The sequence below is a fragment of the Ruditapes philippinarum genome, unplaced genomic scaffold, assembly GCF_026571515.1.
Source record: "Ruditapes philippinarum isolate M1 unplaced genomic scaffold, ASM2657151v2 ctg5054_1_1_1_1, whole genome shotgun sequence".
Taxonomy (NCBI): domain Eukaryota; kingdom Metazoa; phylum Mollusca; class Bivalvia; order Venerida; family Veneridae; genus Ruditapes; species Ruditapes philippinarum.
The window spans coordinates 89344-117323 of NW_026858390.1; the positions used below are offsets into that span (position 1 = coordinate 89344).

The 27980-nt window shown below is 31.9% G+C and overlaps 1 protein-coding gene across 2 annotated transcripts in view; it reads left to right on the forward strand.

Annotated features, from left to right (window-relative positions):
• LOC132753054 (uncharacterized) overlaps positions 1-25503 on the forward strand; it is a 32285-nt gene extending 6782 nt beyond the window's left edge. The window contains exons 2-12 of one of the 2 annotated variants that reach the window (XM_060743468.1): positions 8552-8672; positions 9099-9609; positions 10107-10220; positions 10511-10558; positions 11087-11255; positions 12249-12300; positions 12612-12771; positions 14431-14593; positions 14944-15080; positions 24502-24621; positions 24836-25503. In XM_060743468.1, coding sequence (XP_060599451.1) covers positions 8619-8672; positions 9099-9609; positions 10107-10220; positions 10511-10558; positions 11087-11255; positions 12249-12300; positions 12612-12771; positions 14431-14593; positions 14944-15080; positions 24502-24621; positions 24836-25362 — 2055 coding nt within the window. In that variant the 5' untranslated portion in view covers positions 8552-8618 and the 3' untranslated portion in view covers positions 25363-25503. Of the gene's footprint in view, positions 1-8551; positions 8673-9098; positions 9610-10106; positions 10221-10510; positions 10559-11086; positions 11256-12248; positions 12301-12611; positions 12772-14430; positions 14594-14943; positions 15081-24495; positions 24622-24835 lie in introns of both variants that reach the window. The other variant, XM_060743466.1, reaches the window with a different exon arrangement.
• Positions 25504-27980: the final 2477 nt, after the last annotated feature.

Below are 27980 nucleotides of genomic sequence, written 5' to 3' on the forward strand. Positions count from 1 at the left end.
GTGATAATCACACGCACGACTTGATATTTAATTAGTTTTATCCGAATGATAAATATTTTTCTTCTTGATATTTAATTAGTTTTATCCGAATGATAAATATTTTTCTTCTAAAAAAAGTTCTGCGTTTAATGGTAAACATTTCTTAAGACTACTACTTCATGTATTTGTACAATTTGCTTTATAACCACGCCGCGTTATAATCACACGGTTAGGAGTAATGCCGTGATAATCACAGGTACTCCACATAACACGAATTGTATACTATTTTATTCCAAAATGAATTTCGCATCTAATTGTATAACTTTTGTGCGAATGCTATGATTTCCAAAAAATCTGAATGTATTTAAAAGCACATTTTACTGGAATTTTTATATGAGTCGTCATGTTCATATGAATACATATAATTGTATTTTTTTTTTTTTTTTTGATATTTTATAAATAAAAAACACACCAGATGTAATAAGATATTTGGTTTAGTGCAGTTTGATAAAGTACTCAAGATTATAATTATTATAAATCAAAGCACTGCAAGCACTGAAGTAAACATTGCGTGACAATACGGTTTCTATTTGCGTCATCAAGACCATGTTGATATTAAATTACTGACCTCAAAATAACTAGAGGTAATCTTCTGGCTACGGTCAATGTCCCTAACAAGTTACACAAACCTATGCTTATTTCTTTTCAAGTTATTCATAGGACAAGGAAGAGGTTTCGTTCCTACAGGCTTGGGCTGTATTTTGCCAGACAATTATGATGCTAGACTATATGGTTTGCAAAACTGTTGAGCAATATAGAAAAATCTGTTTGCAAGACACATGTTTATTATGTACAGTATACAATATTGAAATAGTAAAATGGAGTATTCAGTGTTATGTTCTATTGATATAAAAGTCTATAAAAATTTGGAAATGAATCATCCAGCAAGACAAAAAGTTTGATGCCAAACACACACACTGGAAAAAATGCAAGTCATTGTTTTTACTATAATATATACATATAAGGAAAACCTATGGCCCCCTTGCTGAGCGGACTTTGACCCCAGGGTTATAAATTAAACAATCTTGGTCAAGTTCTACAATCATGACAATACAAGTTAAGGTTTCATGCCAAATTTCGAACGTCTAGCCTTTTTATATTCTGAGGAGAAAATTGTTTTCTGTATATATACATAAAAAGAAAACCTATGCCACTTTGGAGCCAATTCACTAGTGCTAAAAATTGAACAACTTTGGCAGAGGACCTACTGATAATATTACATACCAAGTATCTATCTCGTAAGCTCTAAACCAGAAACATCCATACAAGAAGTTTTTTTTTGTTGTTTTTAATTTGATTTTATACATATAGCAAAAACCTATATATATGACCCTAGGGACGAGGCCAATTTTGACTCTATGGCTATAAATTAAACAAGCTTGGTAGAGTTTCACTACACAATAGTTCATGACAAACATCTAACCTGTAGCCTTTGTCAATTGAGAGAAGAAAACTTCAACTTAATACTACATACATAATAATAAGGAAAACCTATGACATCCAGGGTGGGGCCAATTACCCCAGGGGTAAAATGTGAACACTATTGGTGAAGGTCTACCAGATAATGCCTTATACAAAATGTCTATGCTCTAGGCCTTATGGAATTCTTTGAACAACTTTGAAAGCCCTTGGCCCATGGAACAATCCTGCCAAGTATGGTTGAACTTGGACAAGATGTTTTTCACAAGATGTTTTAAGTTCACTTTAATTCTATAAAACACACGCACACGCACACACGCGCACACACGCACACACACAGATAGAAAAACAGTTTTTTTGTAAACTTTGTTTTTATATGTGCATAATACAAGGAAAACAGAGGAAAATTCCCAGAAAGTTTGTTTAATTATTATAAAAATCAATGTAAATATTAATTTCCTTAAAAAGTTTCGATGAAAGATAACTGCCATCGTAAGATCGATTAACTTATATAGCATCGGTATAAACAAATAACCATATAAGAAAAAGATACCTTTTTTACGTCCCAATGCAAATATAAAATAATCGTCCTTTTTCTTTTACAATTGTTTGTCTATGGCGTCAGACACACCGTTTCGCACTAAAATGATATACGTTACATTGATTGTTAAACACGAAACACAATTTGCACCATCTTAACCAGTCACACGTTATCGCAGTGCATCAAGTGCATCATTAATGGGGTTTTAATGGGATTTTTTACTTGATAATAATATAAGACGCAAGAGTGTGTTGCCCTGAAGTGCAAAGCTCTACAGTACTGTAAAGAAAACACCAAATCAACACAGTGCGGTTGCAACAACTCGAAAGTACGAGACCGGAAATGCAAAAGTACGATAACATAAAAGCAAAGGTACGATACTACGTTGATGAAATTGCGAAAAATTGTCGTGCTTTATGTGATCATACTGTCGCTATATCTCATTGTTGTCTAACTGTCGCGATAGCTGTATTGTACTATCGCGTTATTTCACTGTATTGTTTTCATACCGTCGCATTGTTGTTATAGTACTGTCGCCATATCTGTATCATACTGTCGCGTTATTTCACTGTATTATTATCATACACTCATATTGCTGTTATAGTACTGTAGTCATATCTGTATTGTCCTGTTGCGTTATTTCACTGTTACTATTATTGTTATCATACCGCCACATTGTTGTTATAGTACTGTCGCCATATCTGTATTATCCTGTCGCGATATTTCACTGTATTGTTATCAATATTCATAAAGCATAATTAACTATCTCTGCTTTAGATGGATGGAATCAACGACAGACTTGGCATGCAACCAAGTAACGTAAGTAAGTATGAAAAGACAAGTTCGTACAAAATAGATATATGTGAAGTACTGCTCAGAATATAATGGTACAGACTCCTAAATATACTAGATGGTTGTCCTTATTGACGAAGGTCGTGCATACGACTTACTTTATGTTCAGTTTGATTATGATGAAAGGTTATCTAAACAGCTAGTATAACAATAATCAGTAAAATTCAGCACATACTTGTCTCAAAGGAAATATCACACTCCAATGACAGATTGACTGAGAATACAGTCATAATCTCAGTAATGAAACAATACAAAATCCAAATAAGGCGTTCGTTTAATATTGACAATTCACTAGTAAAGTACAAATAAGTAAAATAAATGACTGTAAACAATTAACTAAAATGAAGAAATTAAACAATACATAAATGGAGTAATAACACACGATAAAGAATTTGCATAACAAAGCGTTTATATTCGGATTACACATTTTCGTGGAATATTATACAGTCAAGTTAAACGGACTCCACTGACAATAAGTGACCAAAAATATATGTTCAGGGATTTTTTTTAAATCGTTTGATGTAGGTCTTGACCATGAATGTGTGTGAAAAACATCTGTTTATTCGCTCAATTCGTTTCTCCAAAAAAGTCATATTAAATTTATTGCTCAGATTGACAAAAAAAACAAAAACGAAAAGCGTTGTACTTCCATAAATAATTTCCGCTCTTTATTCAGTCTTGAATTTGCACCATGACTGAATGCATTGCTAAATGTAAAATTTTATGGCTTTTTGACCTGATTGGAGCCCCATTTAATTGTCGTCAGCGGTAGGTTTTTTCTTTCCATTTACCCTTTTGACCCATTATGTGTCCTTTTTTTTCCTTACACCCAAACTCTTTAGTTCCCGATCGGTCCTTTAAGCTCTTATCATTTCATTTACTACATGTCCCTCTCGTCCTTATATCGCCCATATGTCCTCTCCCGTTTGATTCGGTGCCTTCTTAGTGCCTTGCTTGTGTGTACTGCTTGTATTGAGGACTGCGATCTGTGACCGTCGCCTTTTCTTGTTGATCTTTATTCTCATTTTTATATTAAAAATATATCAAAGTTTTCTTCTTTTCAAGGGGTTCCAATAATCCTACTTGAATAGTTGTGCAACCACCATCAAGATATGGTCCCTGTTTTTTTTTAATTTGTCTTCTGACATATATATGGCAACTTGTCAGCACTCTTTTGTAGATGACCAGAATTTTATGCTACATGCCAAATAACTATGCTCTTGGCATGCTTTTGGTAAATAGAACAAAGAAAATAATCCAATTTATAATATGGAGGAATAGAACCCTTATGAAAAGGTCACAACTACAAAATTGAAAAGATAGCATGCTCGCCTTTAATGAGCCAATAAATATCATGATATGCATTGGGTCCTGAATTTAATATCCAATTTAGTTTGAAAAGATACTTCATTGTCAATTTTTATATAGATATTTGTTTTGCAAGATCTTTTAACTGACAATAAAGTGGATTTACAATCCAGGAGATCACTATCTATTTGTGATCAATTGTCAACGGTTAAAAGTATCAAACAAATCTGCTTCAGTCAAATCTATATAATAACTAAGGTAAAATAACACATTTAACGTGGTTGTTACAATGCGTCAAATCTCAGTTATAAAATTATCGGAGTTACAGGATTGGACATTTAAGAAATGCCTTATAGATGACACTTGTAAACCATGTTGTCTTGTTGTAACTATCCGTTTGTATCTTTTAAATATACCAGATACAGTTAAGTACAATATAACAAGACAATGTTGCAGATTTGATAACAAACATTGTAATTTTATAACTTGTGTCTCCTTAATAATATTTAGTGAAGAGTTACATAATGTACTTCAGTCTGTACGTTATTTGATTTATTAGATGATGAAGGGGACAAAAACAATAAATTATATAATAGCTAGGATACATTCCTTTTGAAAAGAATCTTGAATTAGCACATTTGTGTTATTATCTGGCTGCATTTTAATTCCTAGAAATACAACTTCCTCGTTGTTATCGCCTCTTCAATACTTTCATATATTGTTTCTTTAGTATGTCCCTTTTTGTACAATCATAAAACCTCTGCAGAAGCACATTGACGTACATGTATTTAAAGCCAGAACCTGCAGTTGGGAGAATTTAATAAGTCCGAGGGCTTCTGCAGATATTAATGCGCAAACATGAAATGAAATTATACGTCTGATTCGCTAATTTCGCGTTTCGATAATTGGTTTTCATATAAAGAAACCTGTCTCGTCATGCTTTTCATATGTAAGCGCGATGACATTTGACAGTTATATTTTGATAATGAAATACCGGGGCTGTCATTGCAGTAAGTTATTTTTACCTGTCACCCTGAGTCACGTACATTAAGAAAAAAATGTGCAAACGTCGGCGCGTTCCCGCGTGATTTTATCTGTCGTTGCATGATTTCTTACTTATTTATGTACTCTTACGTGAGCAGCTTTATGCAAGAATCAGAATAGTATACAAACTAATAGAATCAACCACAAACCGAATCAATAACTAAAGCGGAAGTAAATAACAAAATTTGCATTTGCAGTATCGATATCCCCCTTTTCTTTCGTTTTTATCTATACCTTTAAAAGTACATGTATCAAAACTATTTATGACCGATGCATGACCGATTTAACGACGCAGTAAACGTAAGTAGTGATTTTAAAATTTAGAAAACGTCTAAACCAAGCGTTTCTCTGAGAATTATAAACCTTACAAATAGCTATGATGGTAAAGAATAAAAACTTGTTTTAACTTGTAAATAACGGTGATAAGTGATGAGTCAGCTATAAACTATAAAGATACTACTTTTTGACCTGATTACCGCGACAGGAAGGTTTGATGAACAGTCTTAACATTGGGGAGGCATAACCTCACAAAAATGCAGAATAATGTGGTTTTCTTCAGGATGTTATCTTATAACTATCCCGTGGTCGAGGGGTTACACGCTTGTTGAGAAGTGAGAGGTCGGTAGTTCAAATCCAAGTTGAGGCAATTTATGTTTTTGTTTTGTATTTTTTTTTTATTTATTTTTTTTTTACTTTTTTAAATTGATTAAGCCACATAAACATTGCATTGAAATTCAGCGTTGCAATTAGCCTCATAGCCAATTTACTACACTTATAACACTGGAAACAGCATTGGTGGATTTATACAAAAACACATCTCACAACCTTCACTTTTCTGACATTCTGAGACCAAAACAAATTCAGCGCCTTCGTGCTTTAATTTTTGTATCTGTGTCAAGATACCAAAGATAAAATGTTTTTGAGAAATAAAAATGATGGAATATTTGAAGGCATAAAAGGCCTTTAATATACTATTAGATTTTATTAAAAAGAAATTTTAATATCAGGTATTGTATCGATATTGGTTTTCCTATATATGTATCTTAAATGACACTTAGCAAACCAGGGTTCCACTTGATAAATCGGTAACCTAATTGTAAACTAGAATGATAAACTAGGTAAAAATAATATATTAAGTTTATATCAAACAAAAGTGCTTAAGTAAAATCTATACATATCTACCTCAAGTCACGTTTGTTAAAATGCTTAAACCTTAGTAATTTTATTATCGATCACTTACGGTAATCATCGGATTGAAAATTTAAAAAAGCTTAATAAACTGCCACTTGAACGGTGGCACAAAGTAGACATGTGTGTTATCTCGTGCACACGAGATACTATGTCGTGGCCACGAGTTACTAAGTCGTGGCCACGAGATAGCTAAGTCATGGCTACGAGATACTATGTCGTGGTCACGAGATACTAAGTCACGGCCACGAGATACTGTGTCGTGGCCATAAGTTACTAAGTCTTGGCCACGAAATAGCTATGTCGTCGGAACGAGATACACTGTCGTTGCAACGAGATACTATGTCATGGCCACGAGTTACTAAGTCTTGACCACGAGATAAATAACCAATCAGATTACACCATTTATATAAATTTCCCTAATGAACTAGACATGTGCTATAGTTCAAGGATGACCCTACTCCACCAGTCTGTAAAAGTGCCATTTATACAACTTATTGACTGGTCAATAATTTTACATTTAGCGTCACTGTGACTCTGATTTTTGACCAAATGACCTCGAAATTATAACATGTCATCTACTGATCAGGTGCAATGATCATCCTGGGTTATATAAACCATGGCTTATCCCTTCTAAATTATTCAACAGACAATGATTAAAAATGAAGTGTCATGCCTTGACCTTTGATTTCAAACATCCTTATAGGATATCTACTGTCCATGTGCAAGGTCCCTTCCAATAAAATAAACCAGGACTTATTCCTTCTCATGTTATCGTATAAATAAGGCCGTAGTACGTACAAACTGACCAATTCGATCAAAAAATTGTCCCAACAAAGGGCTAGAGTCAAAATTAATGTATCAAGTTCAAAATGAATATCTTCAGTATTTTCAAAGATTAATGTTGCATGTTAAAGTAAGTTGTTAAGTTTAAAAAATTCATAATATATATAGTGTATTCTGACTGGTTAATTATCTCGTTCCCAAGACTTAGTAACTCGTGGCCACGACATTGTATCTCGTGGCCACGACTTAGCTATCTCGTGGCTAGGATTTAGTAGCTCGTGACCACGACATAGTATCTCGTGGCCACGACTTAGCTATCTCTCGTGGCCACGACTTAGTAACTCGTGGCCACGACATAGTTTCATGTGGCCACGACTTAGCTATCTCTCGTGGCCACGACTTAGTATCTCGTGACCACGACTTAGTAAATCGTGACCACGACATAGTATATCGTGGCCACGACTTAGCTATCTCGTGCTCACGACATAGTATCTCGTGCGCACGATATAAATAAAACACACACATGTCACCTTTATGCCACGGTACACTTGTACACCATGTTGTTATGTTGTAACTACCCGTATCTATCTTTTAAGTGCAAGCCAATGTTATAGATTTGATTGCAAACATTGTTATTTATAACTGGTATTTCCTGAAAAAAAGTATTTGGTCAAGAGTTTTTTATTTAGATAAAAAGACATATTGTACTCGCAATTTAGTCGATACGGCATTTGATATATTAGGTGTTGAAGAGAGCAAAGGCAATAAATCATAAAATAGCTAGCTAGGACTCGTTACTTCTAAAAAGAAGCTTGAGTCAGCACTTTTGTGTTTTATCTCATTTTATTATTAGTACAATTCGGCAACAGGCTTAATTAACTTCTTTATTATTTGCCATTTTATTCCTAGAAATACTACTTCCTCTTTGTCATCGCCTCTTCAATACTTTTATAACTAGTTGTTTAGTATTTTTACGATATTTCACATAGAGAAGAAGAGTTTACAATATCATAATCGTTGAATATAGTACTAAATGCAGTGCATTTATTGGAAATTTCATCAAAATTTAATGAGAAACAGTTTAAAATTTATATAGAATGAAGCACAAACTTAATCATTAACTAAAACAATTGTAAATTACAAAACTTGCACGGGCCTTTACGATATCTTCATTTGTTCCACTATTAAAAGAAAAAGAAAGGAGGTTTTGCATGTTTACTATCAAGGGCGAACAAATAAATGATTAAACGAAATTAATTTCAGAGAAAATTAGGGAGGTCGATATGCTTTTCAATTTTTCAAAAATTCAAAAAGGTTATTTTGTATCGCTATTAATTTATCTGTTTTAACTGATTTATATATTTACTCATATAGGATACCAGGTAAACGTAATGAGTTAATGCTTCTCTGACACAGCTGTTTAAAGCTTACACTGGTGTGAATGAACGAAAATAAAATGGATCGTTGTTTTACCATAAGCGTTCTACCAAAAGAGGTACATTTTAGCATATTTATCAATGAGTGAAGAATATTGAACAAAACTTAACGCTTAATACTGGTAAGAAAGTAATTGGCTGTGGCAATTTCGAAAATTGTGAAATATTGTTTATTTGTACTTTATAATATTTTATATTGCATTTTTGGAGAAAATTTACTTACTTTCAATTCTTGCTGTTACGATATATTAAGATATGTTTATAATAAATGAAATAAATATTTTAATTATTTATGTAAATTGATAATTATGAAAGCATCAATGAATAAATGAATGAAATTATTTATGAAACGAACCAAGTTGATTGTGTAAGAGCAAATAATGAGAAACATATAATTACTAAAGAAGATCTCTTATGCACACGAATAAAGTTTTTAAACCTACATTGTCAATGTTTTATATGATATTAATAATTTGACTTACTAGGCTATGATGGACACAGAGTTTGATATTGTTGATGATGATGATGATGATGATGATGCTGATGATGATGATGTTGATAACGATCATGATGACGATAACGATCATGATGATGATAATAATAATACTGACCATTGTGATAACGAAACATCAATTGACACTGTCACTGATAAAAGTTCAGAAAGTGAAATAAAGAATACATTCGTCGGGCTTGCTTCTAAGAAATCAAAAAGAAAGAAAGAAATCAAGGACTCAGACGATAAAAAAAGGACAAAAAGCGGAACGGATAAGAAAGCTGTTTATTGTAGACTGATGGCTTGGCTGAAACAAGGTTTTTCAAATAGAAGACTATGGCTAAATGTTTTAGTTTGCTTTATCATAAATTTTTGCATTCAAACGATTGAATCATTCGTTGACATGGCAATACAAGACCAAAGTTTGTTGAATACATTAGCCATGGACGCAACAGAAGCACAACATGTCAATAACTATTTCAAGAGCATGATAGATTTTTTCGGTAAATTCTTTTGTACATTATTTATATCTTAATCTATAAACTTTCCACTCAACTCTGTAATTTTTATGTATTGTATTATTGTAGTGTAAACATAAGAAAAAATCAAACCAAATAGCAGAGTAACCGGTTGCATATATTTTTTTCTAAGAACTGTTACTGTAATCCTACTTGTGGATATATTTCAGTTCATTTTATGGGTAGTAAATATGTAGTTTTTTACCTCTTTTGATGTTTGCAAGTTTTACAACAAAGATTTAATCTCATGCTTCTTCTGAAACATCGTTAAGTAATGTAATTTCATTAGTGCCTCGGTGGTTTAAAACCTTTATTCAATCAGGCAAAGTTAACTTGTTTCAATGTTTTATATTTGACTGACAAAGACTTTTACATGACTTTAATATGTTTATCTTTTTTATGTTTAGATGTTTCTTCGTTGGTATCAATTATATTATTTATTATGGATATGATTTTTTTCCGGATGTACATTCCACTTTCAGCTCCAGTTGGAGTGCTTTTGATGACAAGATTTGGTCACAGGGTGAATGGTATTGTCGGCTCACTTATTGTGTGTGTTTCATTTACAAGCATGTCTTTCTTAGATAGTACACTACGTAAGTTATACTTATAGACACAGCACCTCGTTCTTGTAAAACCATATTCATAGCTGAAGATATTAAGGTCATTTTGCATGGAATGTTGTTGATATTTTTTTAAATATACTATACTATATTAACGTTTTCATAATAGTATCAACATGACCTTTATCTCAGAAATATTATTTGAAAGTAGTGGTATACCTTCATAACACATCGAATACTTTAAAGAAAACAATATTGTATAACAATTTAGCATGTGTTAATTTAACAATTATACATCAATTTTACTCTGAATATTTTTAAAGAGCGGGATTTTGTCTGGTACTGGAAGATTTGTATATGTGGACCAATAGGTAATTCATTTCAATCTAATGTACGAAAAGTATTTTATTACATAAAAATGAGTATATAGTTCTGCCTATCATGTTAAATCAGATGACACTTAACGCTGTATTAATATCATCTAATTCACTGTTTGTTTAATCAAATTAATGTGCAAAGTATTAAGTGTTACCTCATCTTTTAACGTCCTATGTTTGTTGAGTGTAATGTATTCATACATGTAGTATTACGCCAGTGTTCAAAGCCCCGGATTTTCTCTTTTTCATGCTCTAGTAGGGCATATTTTTCAAAGACTCACACATTTTGTGTGATATGGGGTGTGGACAAAATGAAAATACGATAATAATAAGATAAGCAATGAAAAATGATTATGTTGACGTAGAAGATAATGATACAAGAAATGTAAAATTTTACTGTGATCGAATTAATTAACATTTCAAGATAATTCTTTGTAAGTAAAATAAACAATACATACTAGATACATTTTCAAAAAGCATTGTCGTTTGCCATTTCTAAATACAGTTTTGTTTTTCCATAAGGGTTAGGAATAGGTCTACTGAAAATCGGTGCATTGGTTCCTGTACTTGAGTTATTCACTAAAAAGAGAATGGAAGCACTCCTGTTGACGAAACTTGGTTTTGTATTAGGCTCTTTCATTGACATTGGTGTAAAGTTTGATGGAAATCAGGACTGGAAAACATTATACAGGTGAACATAGCATTATCATGAAAGTGGCTTCAACTTTTTTTAAACGTTAAATATGTTGTCTTCATAAAACCGTTTCATATAATTGTCAAATTAAAAGAATTAAGGTGGAAAATGAAATTTGCCGACGATTCAATACAAAAACAATAAGGAAAATCTTCGATATCTCCGCTCTCTTTATTTGAAATATTACGTAAAGCGGACGATTCGTTTCCCGATCTGCTATTTTTGGAAACGATTGTCGGTGACGCGTTATAATTAGCTCTTTGGACGCCGTATTGAAGAAGGCTTAAAAGTGACAAAATGCAATTTTCCAACATACAATTACTAAAATATTAAGTTTAAACCAACACAAAATTGTTTTTTCCAACAGAATATAAAAGGTGAAGGCCGCTTTAAGACATCTTTTTATCAATTCAATAATGAAGGATATTATTGATTATTGAATATAACTATTTGTTGTTCTTGATTCTCATACTTCTATACTAAATATAATATACTTTAAGTATGTTTACAATAAAAATATGAAATCTTGTCGGTAATATATGGTCATTTCCATTGTTTTGAATTTAACAGTATTCTGTTTCATCCCACGCTTAAAAAACGGTGATTTCCGAAAACAAATTAAATGAGATAAAAAAAAAATGTTTCGAAATATTGTGATACCCTCATATTTCTTATAGCCTGGTTCTTGTTCATAGAAGTTGATCTCATCATCTACATTGTTTCTAGAATTAATATAAGCTGTTAATGATGGCTAAGTCGAGAAATGCAGCATAGCTTGTTAAGCTTTTAAATTAGCTGTACAACTACATGTATAGTTTTGATATTAACATGAATATGAATTCAAACAGAACTTTAAATTTTATGTTTTTTTATTTTTTTCATTTTTCATACTAACGAAAAAAATATTGTAAATTCAATTTTGCCATAAATCATGCACATGTTGTCTTCATAAACTTGCATAAATCTTTGATTTTTTTTATTTCTTTTTAGAATCAATGCTGGTTTATGTATATTACCTGTAGTGTTTATTTACATAATGCAGGTTGGTATTCTTTTTTATTATGCCAGCAATAATAATCAGTTTAAATAATCTTAATAATGTAAAAGATGCGGGAAAAGATTCCCTTGTCAAATTACAAGATTGATATTACAGTCTGTGTGTCAGTAAATGTATTTATGCTCCGTGCGTTGGAAAAAATGAAAAGACTGAAACATGAGATTTGTTTAATTCATAGTTGTACAGTTCAATGTTTATCTAAAATTGGATAATTTTCTTAAGTTAGTTTCTGTAGATATCATCGAAAAATAGGTGAGAGAAAAAAACTTATCATAAAAACCCTTTATCTTCTTCAGGATATATCCATTCAAGAAAGCAAGGAAAATACCGAAGCTGAAGAAAATTCAAAAACTGACTGTAATATACCATGCCCAAATAAAGTTTTAAACAAATTTCCAGTGTTAAAAAAGAAAATGCTTTGGACAGTATTTGGAGTTTTTTCTAGTTTTAGATTCGGTACAGTGAAAAGTTATTATTTATAATAAAACGCTCTTAAAAATTATAAAAAAGGCAATATTTTACAATAGCGTACATAATGTTTATACATGTAGATATATTATATTCTAATATTTAATCAGAACCTTATATGACATTGTTTTGGCTGTATTTTACGGTGGCATAAAGGTGACATGTTTGTGTTTTTATTTATCTCGTGGCCACGAGATACTATGTCGTGGTCACGAGTTACTAAGTCGTGGCCACGAGATAGCTTACTCGTGGCCACGAGATAATATGTCGTGGCCACGAGTTACTAAGTCGTGGCCACGAGATAGCTAACTAGTGGCCACGAGATACTATGTCGTGGCCACGATATACTATGTCGTGGCCACGAGTTACTAAGTCGTGGCAACGAGTTAGCTATCTCGGCGCCACGAGATACTATGTCGTGGCCACGGGTTAGTAAGTCGTGGCCACGAGATAGCTAAGTCGTGGGCACGAGATAATTAACATATCAGAACACACTATACATGTATATATTATGAATTTTTTAAACTTAACAACTTACTTTTACATGCAACATTAATCTTTGAAAATACTGAAGATATTCATTTTGAACTTGTCTTTAGGATCATATTAGAAAGTCACCTTCCAAGGCCCATCAGACATTAATTTGGACTTTAGCTCTTGTTGGGACAATTTTGTAATCGAATTGGTCAGTTTGTACGTACTACGGCCTGTAAACCTTGTTTATACGATAACATGAGAAGGAATAAGTCCTGGTTTATTTTATTTGTAAGGGATATTGCCCATGGACAGTAGATAGCCTATAAGGTAAAACCCTTGTCTGATGAATAATTTAGAAAGGATAAGCCATGGTTTATATAACCCAGAAAGATCATTGCACCTGATCAGTAGAGGACATCTAATAATATCGAGGTCATTGGGTCAAAAATCAGGGTCACAGTGACGCTAAATGTAAAATTATGGACAAGTCAATAAGTTGCATAAATGACACTTTTACAGGCTGGTAAAGTAGGGGCAGCCTTGTACTATAGCACATGTCTAGTTAATTAGGGAAATTCACATAAATGGTGTAATCTGATTGGTTATTTATCTCGTGGCCACGATTTACCTATCTCGTGGCCACGACTTCGTAACTCGTGGCCACGACTTAGCTATCTCGTGGCCACGACTAAGTAACTCGTGGCCACGACATAGTATCTCGTGACCACGAGTTAGCTATCTCGTGGCCACGACTTAGTAACTCGTGGCCACGACTTAGTAACTCGTGGCCACGACATAGTATCTCGTGGCCACGAGTTAGCTATCTCGCGGCCACGACTTAGTAACTTGTGGCCACGACATAGTATCTCGTGGCCACGAGTTAGCTATCTCGTGGCCACGACTTAGTAACTTGTGGCCACGACATAGTATCTCGTGACCACGAGTTAGCTATCTCGTGGCCACGACTTAGTAACTCGTGGCCACGACTTAGTAACTCGTGGCTACGACATAGTATCTCGTGGTCACGAGATAAATAAAAACACACACATGTCAATATTTGTTTTTTTTCTCTTTTTTTTCTTAAATTTTGTCTATATATTTCCTTTTTATAATCTTTGAAGAAGTTTTTTCAACATTTCATTTAATACAATTGATAATATTTTTTTAAAGGAACTGCACTTCCAAGATTTTCTAAGTCGAAAATCCCCAATGAAATTAAGGGACATATACAATCTACCACAGATTCTTTCGTTGACGATCTCACAGTTATTATAGGAACTTTAGCAGGAATGATATTATCCTTATTGTTTAAGAAATGCAGTTGTCTCGGAAGGTATATTTATTTCAAATGTCAAATGTGTTTGTATGATAATAATTTACTATGTTTGAAAATCCATTTGTCGTATATTTCTTGTACTGCAAACATGTATTATCTGAACAACTCCGGAACATTTTTTGTTCGTGCTTAAGCTAAATTTGTATAAACAAACATTTATCTTTTCGAATGCTGAATTCTTTATAATTGTTACAGTTATCCATGCAATTAATACTATGCAGCTTCAATATTATATGAAAGATAGACATGTAACATATACGCTTTAATTTAACACTTTGAAAGACACATCCATGTTCTTATAATAGTAGAAAATGTTATAAAAGTTTACTGTTGTGTCTTTGAATTAGTTATAGGAAAAGAGGTTTGGTTTTTGCCTTCGCAATTGTTTCCTTTGCAAGTCCAGTCCTCGGAGTTTCCTCTGCAGTAACATTCGAGAAAGTTGGCTATTACGTCTATTTCACTCTGGTTCTTATTACTTTAAAAGGTGAGTTTTGGGATAATTTGTCTTTCGTATCCAAATATATAATACTTGTTGTGTTCTTTCACATGCTTCCAACCGAGCTCCACCATAAACCTATACAAAGAGTTTGTTACGAAGACATCAACGAATATAATTATAATACAATTGAAAATAATATCAACAGACAGTGCATCAAACTGAAAATAATAAAGACAACAAATGACGCACGACGCGAGAAAAACGGTCTTAATGACACGCCAATAAATGTGCACTACAGCGATATAAATGACGTCACTCTTCTTGCGTAAACACATGTTACCACGGACATGCTTTTTATCGTGCGTTATTGAAGTTTTTAAAGTTTACCTACGTCGGAATTTTGAGGAAAGTTTATAAGATGGAGAAGGAGTTTGAAGTAAGTATCTATAAGTATCTATAAAGTATATTTTTATAGAATTAATTAAAGGGATACTAAGACAAATTAATGACAAAAATAGTAAATTGATGTTATTTATTCAATTCATGCTAAAATGACATTCTCTAAAGTCCTAGCATGAATTTCTGTATAAATACTATATATTTTGGGTTTGAAGCGTAATAATATTTTCATATATTGAACGAAATTAAGACGCCGACAGAGTCACCGAGTAGTTTTAAAACAAATCATATAACTGGAAAACCCTCTGGAAATAACAATTACAGATATTCTGGATATTGTAAGATTGAAATAAATATAAGTCATTCATTTGACAGATACTTTAACGTTTTCATAGTTCTCTATAACAGCTATTTTGAAGTCTAAATGCTATAACCTGACCCACGTGGGTCAAGTTGGGAAACCAACATTTTATTTTTTATAAAGAGAAAAGTTTTGTTCCTCTGACTGCTTAGTGTTTTCATTTCGAGAACATTTATAGAATATTGAAAGAAAAATTCAAATCGTAGGAATGAACATTTTGCCTGTGTCTCCCTACACTAAAGAATTAAAAAGCAATTACTAGTACCATATGTTACCTATTCAGGTGATATCGTGATTTTTTACCGTTATCATAAAGATCGTTGCTTTAATAAGGTACAAATACGCTGTTTTTACCTCTATCTTCAAGGTACATTACGCTCAATCTGTCTGGTTGAGTTCATTTGACTATATATTTAAAAAGATTGACTATTATAATGGGCATTGAACAATAGTTGATTATGAAAATTGCCAAGGATAAAATATGGTAAATGGCCTGAAATATAAAAGGCCTGCCCGAGTCTTATAAACGGAGCATTAACGACATATTCCGAAGGATATCTATAGAATTTATTGTGATTCATGTGGGTTAGTGATTATGCACATGGACTATTATCTATAATCTAAAATTGAAACCTATTATGGAAATATTTCAAGTTGTTTTGACTTTGACTTTATCATCCACCATTTATACTTGGATGGGCATAATGTCACTTTAATTTATGTCTAACTATAGATCTGTTTTTTTTTGTTTCTTCATACTAGGTAATAAGGGTATAGTGCGTAGTGTTGCCACACGTGACAATGAAGAAAAGTTTGTCCCTTCAGTCAGAAATTCAGTTTGCCTCTTTTTTCTCGCCAGATGGGCCTGATATACTTTTTAACCCTGCGTAAAATCCAGATTTTCGGAGTAAAACTGGATGGCATCGTACAACAACCCAGCTTCCTAATTGACGAAGGTCAAACGATAGGTCCAGATCGTAAAGGGCCAAACGGACCTGACGCTGTGCTGTCGATGATAGACTGGACATTGCAGAATCAAGTTAATCAGACTCCTGCCTTGTCGATACATTCGGTAATTTTTTTTAGCAAACTGTTTACAATTATATAATGGACAAACGTTTTGCAATAGTACCTATTATGGCTAAACTACCATTTTACACAATCGGAAATGCATTAGTATCAGGAGTATAATACTTAAATACCAGTACCAGTACTTGTCAGCTCATGCGGTTTTAGTACAAATACCAGTATTGTACCAGTACTTTTATTTTGGAACTAATTAAGTACCAATACTTTTACATTTCACCATATTTTGCATACAGACTATTTAATATAAATGTCCACAACATTGTTTTCATAATGTAAAAGTATAAAGATAAGTAAGATAATTTATGTGATAAAACTTTACTATTTCAATCTTTTATGAAACCCTTATTAATGCAGTACCAGTGCCACATTTTGAGACAGTTATTCAGTACCAGTACAAATAGCAGCAAATTTTTTATGCGAGTAATTCAGTGACAGTACATTTATACCAATACAGTACTAGCAAAATAATTGTGCAGTACCAGTAATGCATGTCTGTACACGATTAAAAATAACAGTTACTTAACTTGTTCTTACTATTTTCTTCAAAATTAAGAAAAAAATATATTTCATATAGACCTATAACTATGGCATAAAGTAGTGAATAACAATCATGGGATTAATTGTACTATATCTTATATTTCAGGTTAAAATAAGAACCGTTTGTGGCACTTCATGACAGCACAGAATGAAAAGATCGAGTATCATATGAAAGTACCAGGTACTGATTCATTCAAGAAACCTTCATTACTTACTTCTAGGTACTCGGCAATCTAAACTGATTTTAACAGTCTTATCTGATTTTCCCAATGACAAAATATGTATCATAAACACTGTAATTTTGTTAAAAAGCACATATAATTTTCTTCTTTTTAATCGTAGCAGGTAAGGCTTTTTCATATTTCAAAATCATTTAAATTTTCTTTTAAGGACATGCGCGGCTTTAAGTTGATGTTGGATTTGCACATCTAAAGATTAAATTCCGTAGACGCTACAACAGCTAGCCGATGTAACAGAGAAATCGTCTACAAAAACAGCGCTGTATGTTACCCTCAGTGGTCATGGCAACAATGGAAACCCTTTCTATATATTTTTCAAGTATAAGGTAAACTACGTTTATCGCATTCAAATGAAAATGTTTAAATGAAAATGTTGTTAAGTTGCGGTACCACAGAAAGAGAAAATATCATATACATGAAAGTGTAAGGGTGTATTGTTTCTATTAATCGTTTACAAGTAACTTAAATTTACTTTGCTTACATTTCTATAATAACATGAATAAAAAATATGTCCATACCGTATAATTAGAAAGTATTTATGGTCATTAAAGAGTACATTTAAGCCAAATCAAGTAAAGCATTTGTACATGAGAATTTTACATTGTATATCATTCCTTCTATAATTAAATTAAATTTATATGTTAGGATGGTCTTAATTTTTTTTATTATTTTACAAACTGACAGTAACAGTATGTGAAAAATCAGTCACGTGACCAAGTTTACGGAGCTGTCCAAGTTGTTGCATTCTTTTAACTAATATATTTTCAAATGTGCACTAAATAATATTTAATATTGTTTATTTATAGAGGCATATTAGGAAATACGTTTGTAACAGTTGTCATTACGAATATTTATCGTTTTCTTTTGACAGAACATTCCAGCACATTCGGTTCCAGTCAGGCACACTGGGTGCGGCGATGGCAATAATAACACCCGAAAGCGAGAAACAATTGATTCAAGTCTCGAAAGAACCAGGATTCCGGTTCAGTTCAGGTGTCCGTCCAAGAATTATTACGCCTGGGGGTGTCAGCAGAGCGCAATAGATATTTGGTGCGAAGTGTGGCAAGACAATTGGTCTTATCGCCCCATTAAAGCAAAAAGGTACCAAGTGACATTTTCATGTTTTCGAGAAAATCGCGTTTAAAGATTTGAAGTTCCATATCAAATCAGGTTTTTACAACATGGCAAAGAAACTTTACATATATTTAGATAATGTTTGAATGTACATGCTCAAAAAGTTGGAAAGCTTATATATTACTAATAAGTGATAATTAATCAATTAAAGGAAATGGTTCCTTTTTGCACTAATAAAAATTTTGACCGACAAATGCAAGAAGGTACCATATGATCGCTTGGCCCCCTTTTTGCATTATATGAATGTTAACATTTGCTGTCGAAATATATCAAAAAGGGTACCATATGGCAGTTGGCACCTTTTTTGTCCCAAACAATATTAACAAAAAGCATCATTTGGTTACAGTTTTATTCTACAATGATACAAATAATAATATGAAATTCTTGTGTTTTCAGTAAATGTCTGATACAACTATCATACTGAATGTTTTGAAAGTCTTCCTTTGTGTTCAATCTCAATGCCTTTGTCAAAATCTCTTACATTGTTAGTCAAAATCAGAATCATTCTCATCAGATTCCATTGTGACATAATCCTTTTCTTTCTTTTATGTTGGTTAAGTGGCATTATAATTATGGAACTCATTTTGGATAATTTTCTTTGCACACAAAGTAACCAAGTCATTTTTCTTTTGAATAGAAACTGGAGGTTTTGTATCATAACTTCATATATTATTCACCATTAATTTTGTCCACTAATACTTTAGATTCTGTATTCTGAACTTCTATTTCCATAACATCTTCAGCATTGGAGCTCAAATTTACAAATGACTGACTTTGGGCTTTCCTTTGGTACCTGTATCAATTCCACTTGTAGCCAGTTTACTCTTTGTCCGTCAATGGATGTACTTCACTTCAGGGTCGTTATGTTTTCTGGTCCTTCGGGATCATTGATGCCAACACTATAAAGTGTTGAGAATTGAGTACCGCTCAAGCCGGTGCTACGGGGCGTGAGGGATGTTGCACTTATTCATTATCTCTCATTTACAGACTCAATCAAACCGAATCTGCAATTCTTATGTTATTTTGTTGTGATTAATGCTTCCGAGGGATCACTTTGTTTCCAGAATTTTGAGTCTCAGACACTGTTTTTTAATGAAGTATTTGGAATCAAAAACATGGTTATATTTCATTGACACAGCAATGTATGGCTGTGATTTTTCTGGCCAGTGATATAAGAGAACACAATTGAATGATACATAATTATACAGGAATTTTTTTCTTTGCCCCTTCAAGAGTCAAGTTGTCACTCCATCTGTGAGTGACCCGATACAAGAAATTTGTGATCAATCTTAAACTTGGAACTTGTAATAATATAATAGAAAGAGACGCAGCTATGAATCAATTTTTTGTTTTTATGAATCTGAAAAATATATGACTTATTTGACATAACCACTTTGGCAAGTAGAAAAGGGTTTTTTATTAAGCAGGAAGCTATTTCACCTCTCTTTGCAGCGTTGGTTTTATCCATACATGACTGCAACATTTTTGTCTCATAAGGAATATACTGTCAAGTTGTGTAGCAACAGAGTTTTCTTAAATAGTAAAGCTCACTCACTAATGAGCAAGGGGTTGTTACAACGGCATTGAGATCAAAACATGCAACATAAACGCATGGTTCACCTTTTGCTCCAACTTTACTTTAAATCTTTTCTTCTTGTGAATTTTCTTTCTTTTTTGATGTTTCAATATATTGTTCCTTGATCCTGCCATCTAGTGTGCCTACTGCCTTCCTATATGTATGTTGCTTAACAGTTTTTATTTCCTTCTTTTCACTTTCATAGTTTACAGTTTCCACATTTTTTAATGTTTAAGTCATAGTCATGAGATACATATTGTTTCTTTCAGCTCTTTTTTCTTGTATAATGAGATTTCATTTAAGGAAATTACTCTTTATGCTGTTTTCACCAATTTAAACTATATCATAATTTAGTTTATTTGCAGATGTGCGCTTCCGTGTCATGCTTCTCCTTCCATATACCCCATGTATCTTGTTGGCAAGATTTTACTTTTTCTTTTTACGTCCACAGTTTTGTGAAGAAGTCATTTATACACTATCATTATCTTCACACTGTTATCATTCCTCGATTTAAAACAGAAACAATACTCTGGTTTTTTTTGTTATATTTGATGTCCTTAGCAACATCTAGATTGTGTTATTCATTAAAAAGCTAAAAGGTACCAAGAAAACAATTTGGTATATAAAATAATCTTAAGGGTCGTAAATTCTTTGTGTGCAAAAAGGGACCGTGTGACACATGGTTCCTTTTTGCATTAAAATAAATGCTCAAAACTTGTAAAGTCATACAATGCAATAAGGTACTATGTGACGCTTGGTACCTTTTTGCTCAAACTGATATGCATATGGTACCTTTTTGCATTACTAAATGGGAAAATATTGACATTGTACCTTTTTACATAACCTTATATATCTGTAAATAAACATGATACTACAGAGATATTTCTACAGATTAAAGATAACATTAAAAAATAATGAAAAATGTTAAAAAGTCATTTTTGGCCAAAATGTCGCTTGGTACCTTTTTGCTTTAATGGGGCGTTATTATCAGTGATTGAGGTGCACTGTCATAACAGTTTAGTGCTTATACATATTCAAACTACTTGTCCCTATGTTCATCATACGGCATTATTGAATTGTTTTACAATTTTCTACACTGTTATTTTGTAAGGAATAAAAAAGAAACGTAGAATTTGAAATTAACTATCTATTTATTTTTCATAGTCGTAAAGATATTAAACGTTAAAATACGTAGACTTATATACTATTGTTTGTTTCTTTCTTTTTATTGGATATACACAATTTGTAAACTGACTGGATGATTCAACCTATGCGACCAGTGCATACTAAAAACCAACCGACACGTCTGTGCCTTCTGATCGTGGTCTGCAATATTTGCTTTTCAGTCAGTACATATTTTGAAAAATTACCGTAAAGATGATGAATGGTTGTGTCCAGATTGAAGATATTTAGCATGGTAATGATTGAAATACAAATGATTAGCCGTGCATGACACGCTAGTTCGTGTTGTTATTACGTTGCTAAGCAACGCTAATAGTCACAATTAGCGAGAAGTCTCTTATTTACATAACTTTATTACTTATCTATCGCCATTGCTTTTTTCTTTTATTTGAATGATTTTTCATGATTATTTTGCAAAAAGTAATAGTATAGAAGGTGTAACATTTACTGATGAAGTACTTGGTATTGTGAAATTGTTTATTATTCTAAATGCTGACGACACTGTTATTTCATCTAAGTCAGCAAACGATTTACAAATTGCTATTATCCTATATAAAAGTTACTGTGACAACTAAAAAAAACAGTAAATACATCTAAAACTAAAGTTCTTGTATTTTCAAAAGGTAGGTGAACGCAGTATAGTTTTACGTATGGTAATGAAAATCTAGAAGTTGTTGAGGAATTCAAATACCTAGGAGTATTATTTAATAGAAGTGGTAGTTTATTTAAAGCAAAGACTTATATAGCTAATCAAGCAATGAAAGCCGTGTATTCTTAAAAAGTAAATAAATTTGAAAAAACTGCAATTACCTTTGGATATGCAAAAAGATTTGTTTGACAAACTTGTTAAACCAATTTTATTAATATATACCTTTGCAATTTCTATTGATATTGATATATCTAGTTGTATGTAATGAATTAAACTATCTAGCGCATTTTATCAAATTGCCCTAAACCATATAATACAAGTAGTAATGTTAATAGACAGACATTGCTGTGCTTTAAGCATATTAAATATACTTGTCAAATGTGGAAACCCCAATGTAAAGATGTTTCCTAATCATAAGCGGTTAGTTGCTAATGTGAAGCAAAAATAGTTAATTTCTAAATGACTTTACGAATCGAGTTTATGTAAAAATTACAAATTATTTAAACAAAATTCCATTTCGAACCCTATTTAAAAAATGCAACAAAAAGACTTACTAAGATATGTAACAAGAAGCAGCAGACTTTCTGTAGAAACCAGAAGTTGGAATGGTATAGATTTAAATTTACGTAAATGTACACTTTGTAACAGCTCCGGAAGTATTGGATATGAATTCCACAATCTCTTTGAATGCAACAAGTTATCTGTACTAAGAAAAAGAATGTAAGGTCGTTATTATGCAAGACATCCAAAATATATTAACTTTTAAATATATAATAAATATGAATATAACTCATTGTAATGAATACAGAAATTTTGTTTATTTGTTAAGGAAATAATCACAAAATTTGAGAAAAGATAACATTTCTACACATTTGCTTATCATGTCCTTGAAAATGTGTGTCTCTCTCCTTTTCGTTAAAGTGAATTGTATTAATATAATTATTGTCATGTGTATGACATGCATCTTTAAGTAATGTATGCTTATATGCTATAGCTCATATTGCCATGTGTGTACACGAATTGAGTTCTGAAATTTTGAAATAGTTTTCACTTTCTTATTCAGAAAGAAAATCTCTACAAAAATGAGATAAAACCAAATTTCGAAAAAAAAATCATTTAGACCGGTTTTTTCGCGTCGTGCGTCAAATATATATGTTCATTGTTATTTCAACTTCATGTCATGTAACGGCTTAAACAATAAGTCCGAATGATATAAACGAAGGTGCCATGTCTGATTAATTGTTGATAATTATACATTATACAAAAATACTGATAATTTTTTATGAAATCAATTGCCATATCCATCAAGCCATATACAAAGTGCTCAAATATCTCTAAAAACGCCATAGACTCTGAATATGTTCAGTAGCTGTTTGTCTGTAAGGAAAACTGTGTTGGATATTTTAAATTCATCACATTTTTTCATCAGTCCCCTTTAAAAGCATTGCGGATTATGAGGAAGTTTTATATGTATATTATATCTGATTCATATTAAAACATGTTGATGCTCTTTTTCAATATCAAAGAGCTCGACTGAGGTTCAAAAGCATAAAATATATAATTTGACTGCTTACATAGATACACTGGGGAATGGAAAGGCTTCCAAAAGATTATCTGGAAATATACTCGTTTTTTTGTGTGATTTTCATATACAAACTTTCATAATATACACAATTACATGTATGCATAAATAAATTACTAATTACATAGCAAGGTGACTGCAAATATTACCTTTTTAATGATTAATGGTTATCATTCATTAACTATTCAATTCACAAGTTGTTTTTTAAAGAGATTCTATGTTCCAAAATATAATACCAGGGTAACAAATAATTAATGTATAAATTATATTTGCAATCTCGGAAGATACAGTGTAAGCATCTATTACATAGTATCCATAAAGTTCGAGATAAGTGTAGATCTTTCTTTTATGTATTTAACAATTAATTTGTAACAATCAAAACATAATGTCACCATCTGTGTTTATAACATTCAAATTTCATACTTATCTAATATCGTGACATGAAAATAATGAATAAATCACTTGATTAAAATGAACTAATCTTATTCATGCACAAACAATTCATCTGATTAATCTTTTGTATTACATTGTTCATTGTTTTTTAATTGTAATTATCATTATATACTCATATTTATAAAATTTTATATGAAAATGAAAGAATTGAAACCATGACTATGTTTGTTTGTTTATATATACTGAAATAAATTGTCCTATTTTGCATTGCAAAATTGATTCTTATTTTGTTCTTATTGTCATTGTTATGTTTTGTAAGTTTTAGCTGAAAACATAAGGACTGAGTCAATGCCTGATGTGCTTGGACGTTCAAATATTCGGATCACAGAGGGACTTGTACATATGTTCAATGGATTAGGAGGAATATTAGCGGCAACTGTAGAGCGTAAGTTTGATTTTCATATTAAGTTTTTGAAAAGTATTTTCATTTCTGATTTGTAAGCAAATATAAAATGATAATTATCTAACACATGACCTAAATAGTTTTGAACCAAAATCTGAAGAGTACAAAATTATATTCCTAAGATTTTTGTGCTATCAAATTTGATTGTAGACGCGATTGTCCATTGATACCTAATATTTATATAATTTAATTGCAGATTGGTTACCTACTGCAGACGGAGAACAAGACTGGAAATTCAGCTTTAAGATAGGTGGAGGTAGCCTCCTTGCAACTGGTCTAGTGTCGCAAGCATACGTTATTTCTGGAATTACAAATGCCCCGCAAGATCCACATGAAAAAAAAAATCTAAATAAACCCATAAAAATCGCCGAGGAAGAAACGTTTGATGCAACTTTTAAAAACAATAAATTAAATGATAGTACTGTCTTTACAGAAGCACCCTTTACAGAAGCACCTGACGACAAAGGTACATCAAATGATAAAAATGATCCAGATCCGCCAACGCCGATCGTACCGATGCAAAAAGTACCGATGCCAAAGAGGAGCATATCTCGTCCTCATACAGAAAATCCACCACAATCCAATCCACCACAATCTACTCCACTACCTCCATTGGACCCTCCTGACAAAGATTTTCCCATAGATTGCCCACGATATGCCACGGCTCTTCTGCCGCCTTATAAGCGAGTATTTCCGAAAAAGAACAGTGAACGGTTTCAATAAAAAGCGCATTAATTGGGGGAAAAAGACGCGAAAAATGTACAAATTTATATTTTTATCATTAGCAATTACAAAGTATATTATTGTTGAAAAAATATCCTACATGTACTATATATGATAAGTATTTACATTTTCAAAAGACAATGATGTTTTTGTTATTCAGGTATAACTTTTGAACCTTGTTTTTGTTTGTGCTTTTTGTTTTGTCTTGTTTCTGCAACATATCTTTTTAAACTTACTGAATTTTTCCAAGAGATTTAGGAATAAATTGTATATAAATGTAATGTGTACGGCATATAATTTATTTATTTATTTGTTAAATGTTAGTTACCGCATTTTAGTATTTTATATCCTTATCTTTTTGAGTCAGGTATAAGTTAAAACGTAAGGCATATTTTCTTGAATCTTTACCAAAAACAAAGATTCAAAAATAGCGTCGCTTGAAAGACGTTTTGTTCTAAGCGCCATTTTGTCGTTTTTGAGAAAAAAGCATGCAAAGATTTAGAATTGCATAACTTTTTTATCTAATGTCGGATTTTTTAAATTTAAAACTACTAAACTTGATATCGGGAGAACAACTCAATATCGTTAAGGATATGTGGATTTTAATATTTTCTTGCTTAAAAATATAAGAAAACATTTGAGGATAGACTTTTTGCAAAAATTGTTAAAATCAAAGTGTTCAATGAGACTTAGAACATTATGTCTTTTAAGTTGAATTGATTTATGTCACTTAAAATAGTATGTTTTATCTTTAAAAGGCTACCAAAAATTTTCTCGGCTAATTATCCCTTGATTATCTTTGATACCACACTACTTCGTAAACCATATGCATCTATGACATTTGAAATTTTATTAAAATCCTTTGATCCAGTAAATTATCAAATGACATTCAAACCATAATATAAATAAATAAAGATAACATACCCACATAAATTTTGTAGATATTTGTATCTATTTTTATAATTTAGCCATGATTACAATTCAATACTTTCAAATTGATTTAATGTCTAGAAAAAGAAAGCTGTAGCCACAAACGGGAATTGAAAATTTTCAAATCCTCTAGAATGCTGGAAAAATCTTTCGAGATTTTTTTTCACGAAATTCAAATGATGGTGAAATTCAAATTGCTTCCGAAAGTTTGAAATAGTAGAGATTATGTTGTAAAACGCTTTTCACGTTCTGTTTAATTTGTGTTCGTATAAAGTTCTTTTAATTGTAGGTATGAAAAATAAAATTGTGGCTTTTACTTAAGTAGGCAATGAAAACACATCTGCGATGGAAAAGACATTAACGGTAGAAGAAGGCATGACTTATATTTGAAAAATGTCATATTTAAAGATTTTCCGTTTGCAAAACATTACAAACATAATGTCATATAAATTAACATTCAGAAATTCAAAGACAAATTAAGACAAACTAAATATACGTATAAGAATATTTTTCTACCTTCTGACTGGTATACAATGTTTTTACTTTAAAGTAATCTATTAGTTATAACCATTTATGCATTCTAAAACATAAATTTAATATAAACGCATATCTATGATTTTTCTTACGGGCCCGTTTAGCCCCTGAAATGCTTTTATCTTTATCTCTCAAAAGCTGAATATTTGGAGTTCTGTTATAGTTTCTCAAAAAGTTCCACATTGGCCAGTAACCTAAACAATCTTATGCTTTTGTTTCTAATACGAAATTAGTACAGTTACAGTCATTAAGTATTTTGAATGGAAGTCAAAATACTACTTTGTTGACATTTTGCTACTTTTATTATAAAAAGAATTTAACATCATACGTATAATTCATGCGAAAACCATCCAGCATGCTGTTTGTTATTACTAACAATTTCTAAACTCATTTTTGCCTGTTTTAAAGAAAAAAAATGGTTTCTGAGACATTGTGTGCCTTAAATTAAAGAAACTTTAGAACATATTAACATTTCCTATTTACGAATTTGTTTGTTGCAATTGTATGATCACAGTTGTTTCTATCCGAAAATACACATCCGAAATTACTTGCCAATCATGATAGTTTTTATTTGCTTTTTAATCACATGCAGTTTATTCATAGGACTTTAGAATAAAATGTCAATGATTGGAGTAAATTTTATGAATACATAATATCATTCAATACACTTGCTTTTAGTATTAATATATGAAATGATCAACAAACGTTGTATAACCAGCTAGCTCAAAATGTTTCTTACAACATGGCGGGTGGTCTGCCATCACGTGATTTAAATCTTAATAACATTGCTATAAGTATTGATACGGTTCTTTGGATTAAGAACAGCTTGTTGCATATGCCCCCTTAGGCCACGTCACATTTATCGATGAAATGATTGGTCCAATAAGTTAGAACAGTCTATTAATCAACACATACTGAATTTTTGGAGTTAGAACAGGATGGTTTTGTTGTAATTCATTTAGGAAGCTCGAAAGCACTAATATAACATGCCAAGGAGATAGAACAGTCCATTGTGTATTGTGTATTTGAAAATTTGGAGATAGAACATTACAGTTTTCAAGCGACGATAGGCCAATAGACATCGAGTCTTAGGTCACTTATTCAAAAATCGTGTCTTGGATTAGTAGTCGGCCACATTCGGAGAAATTGGTGAA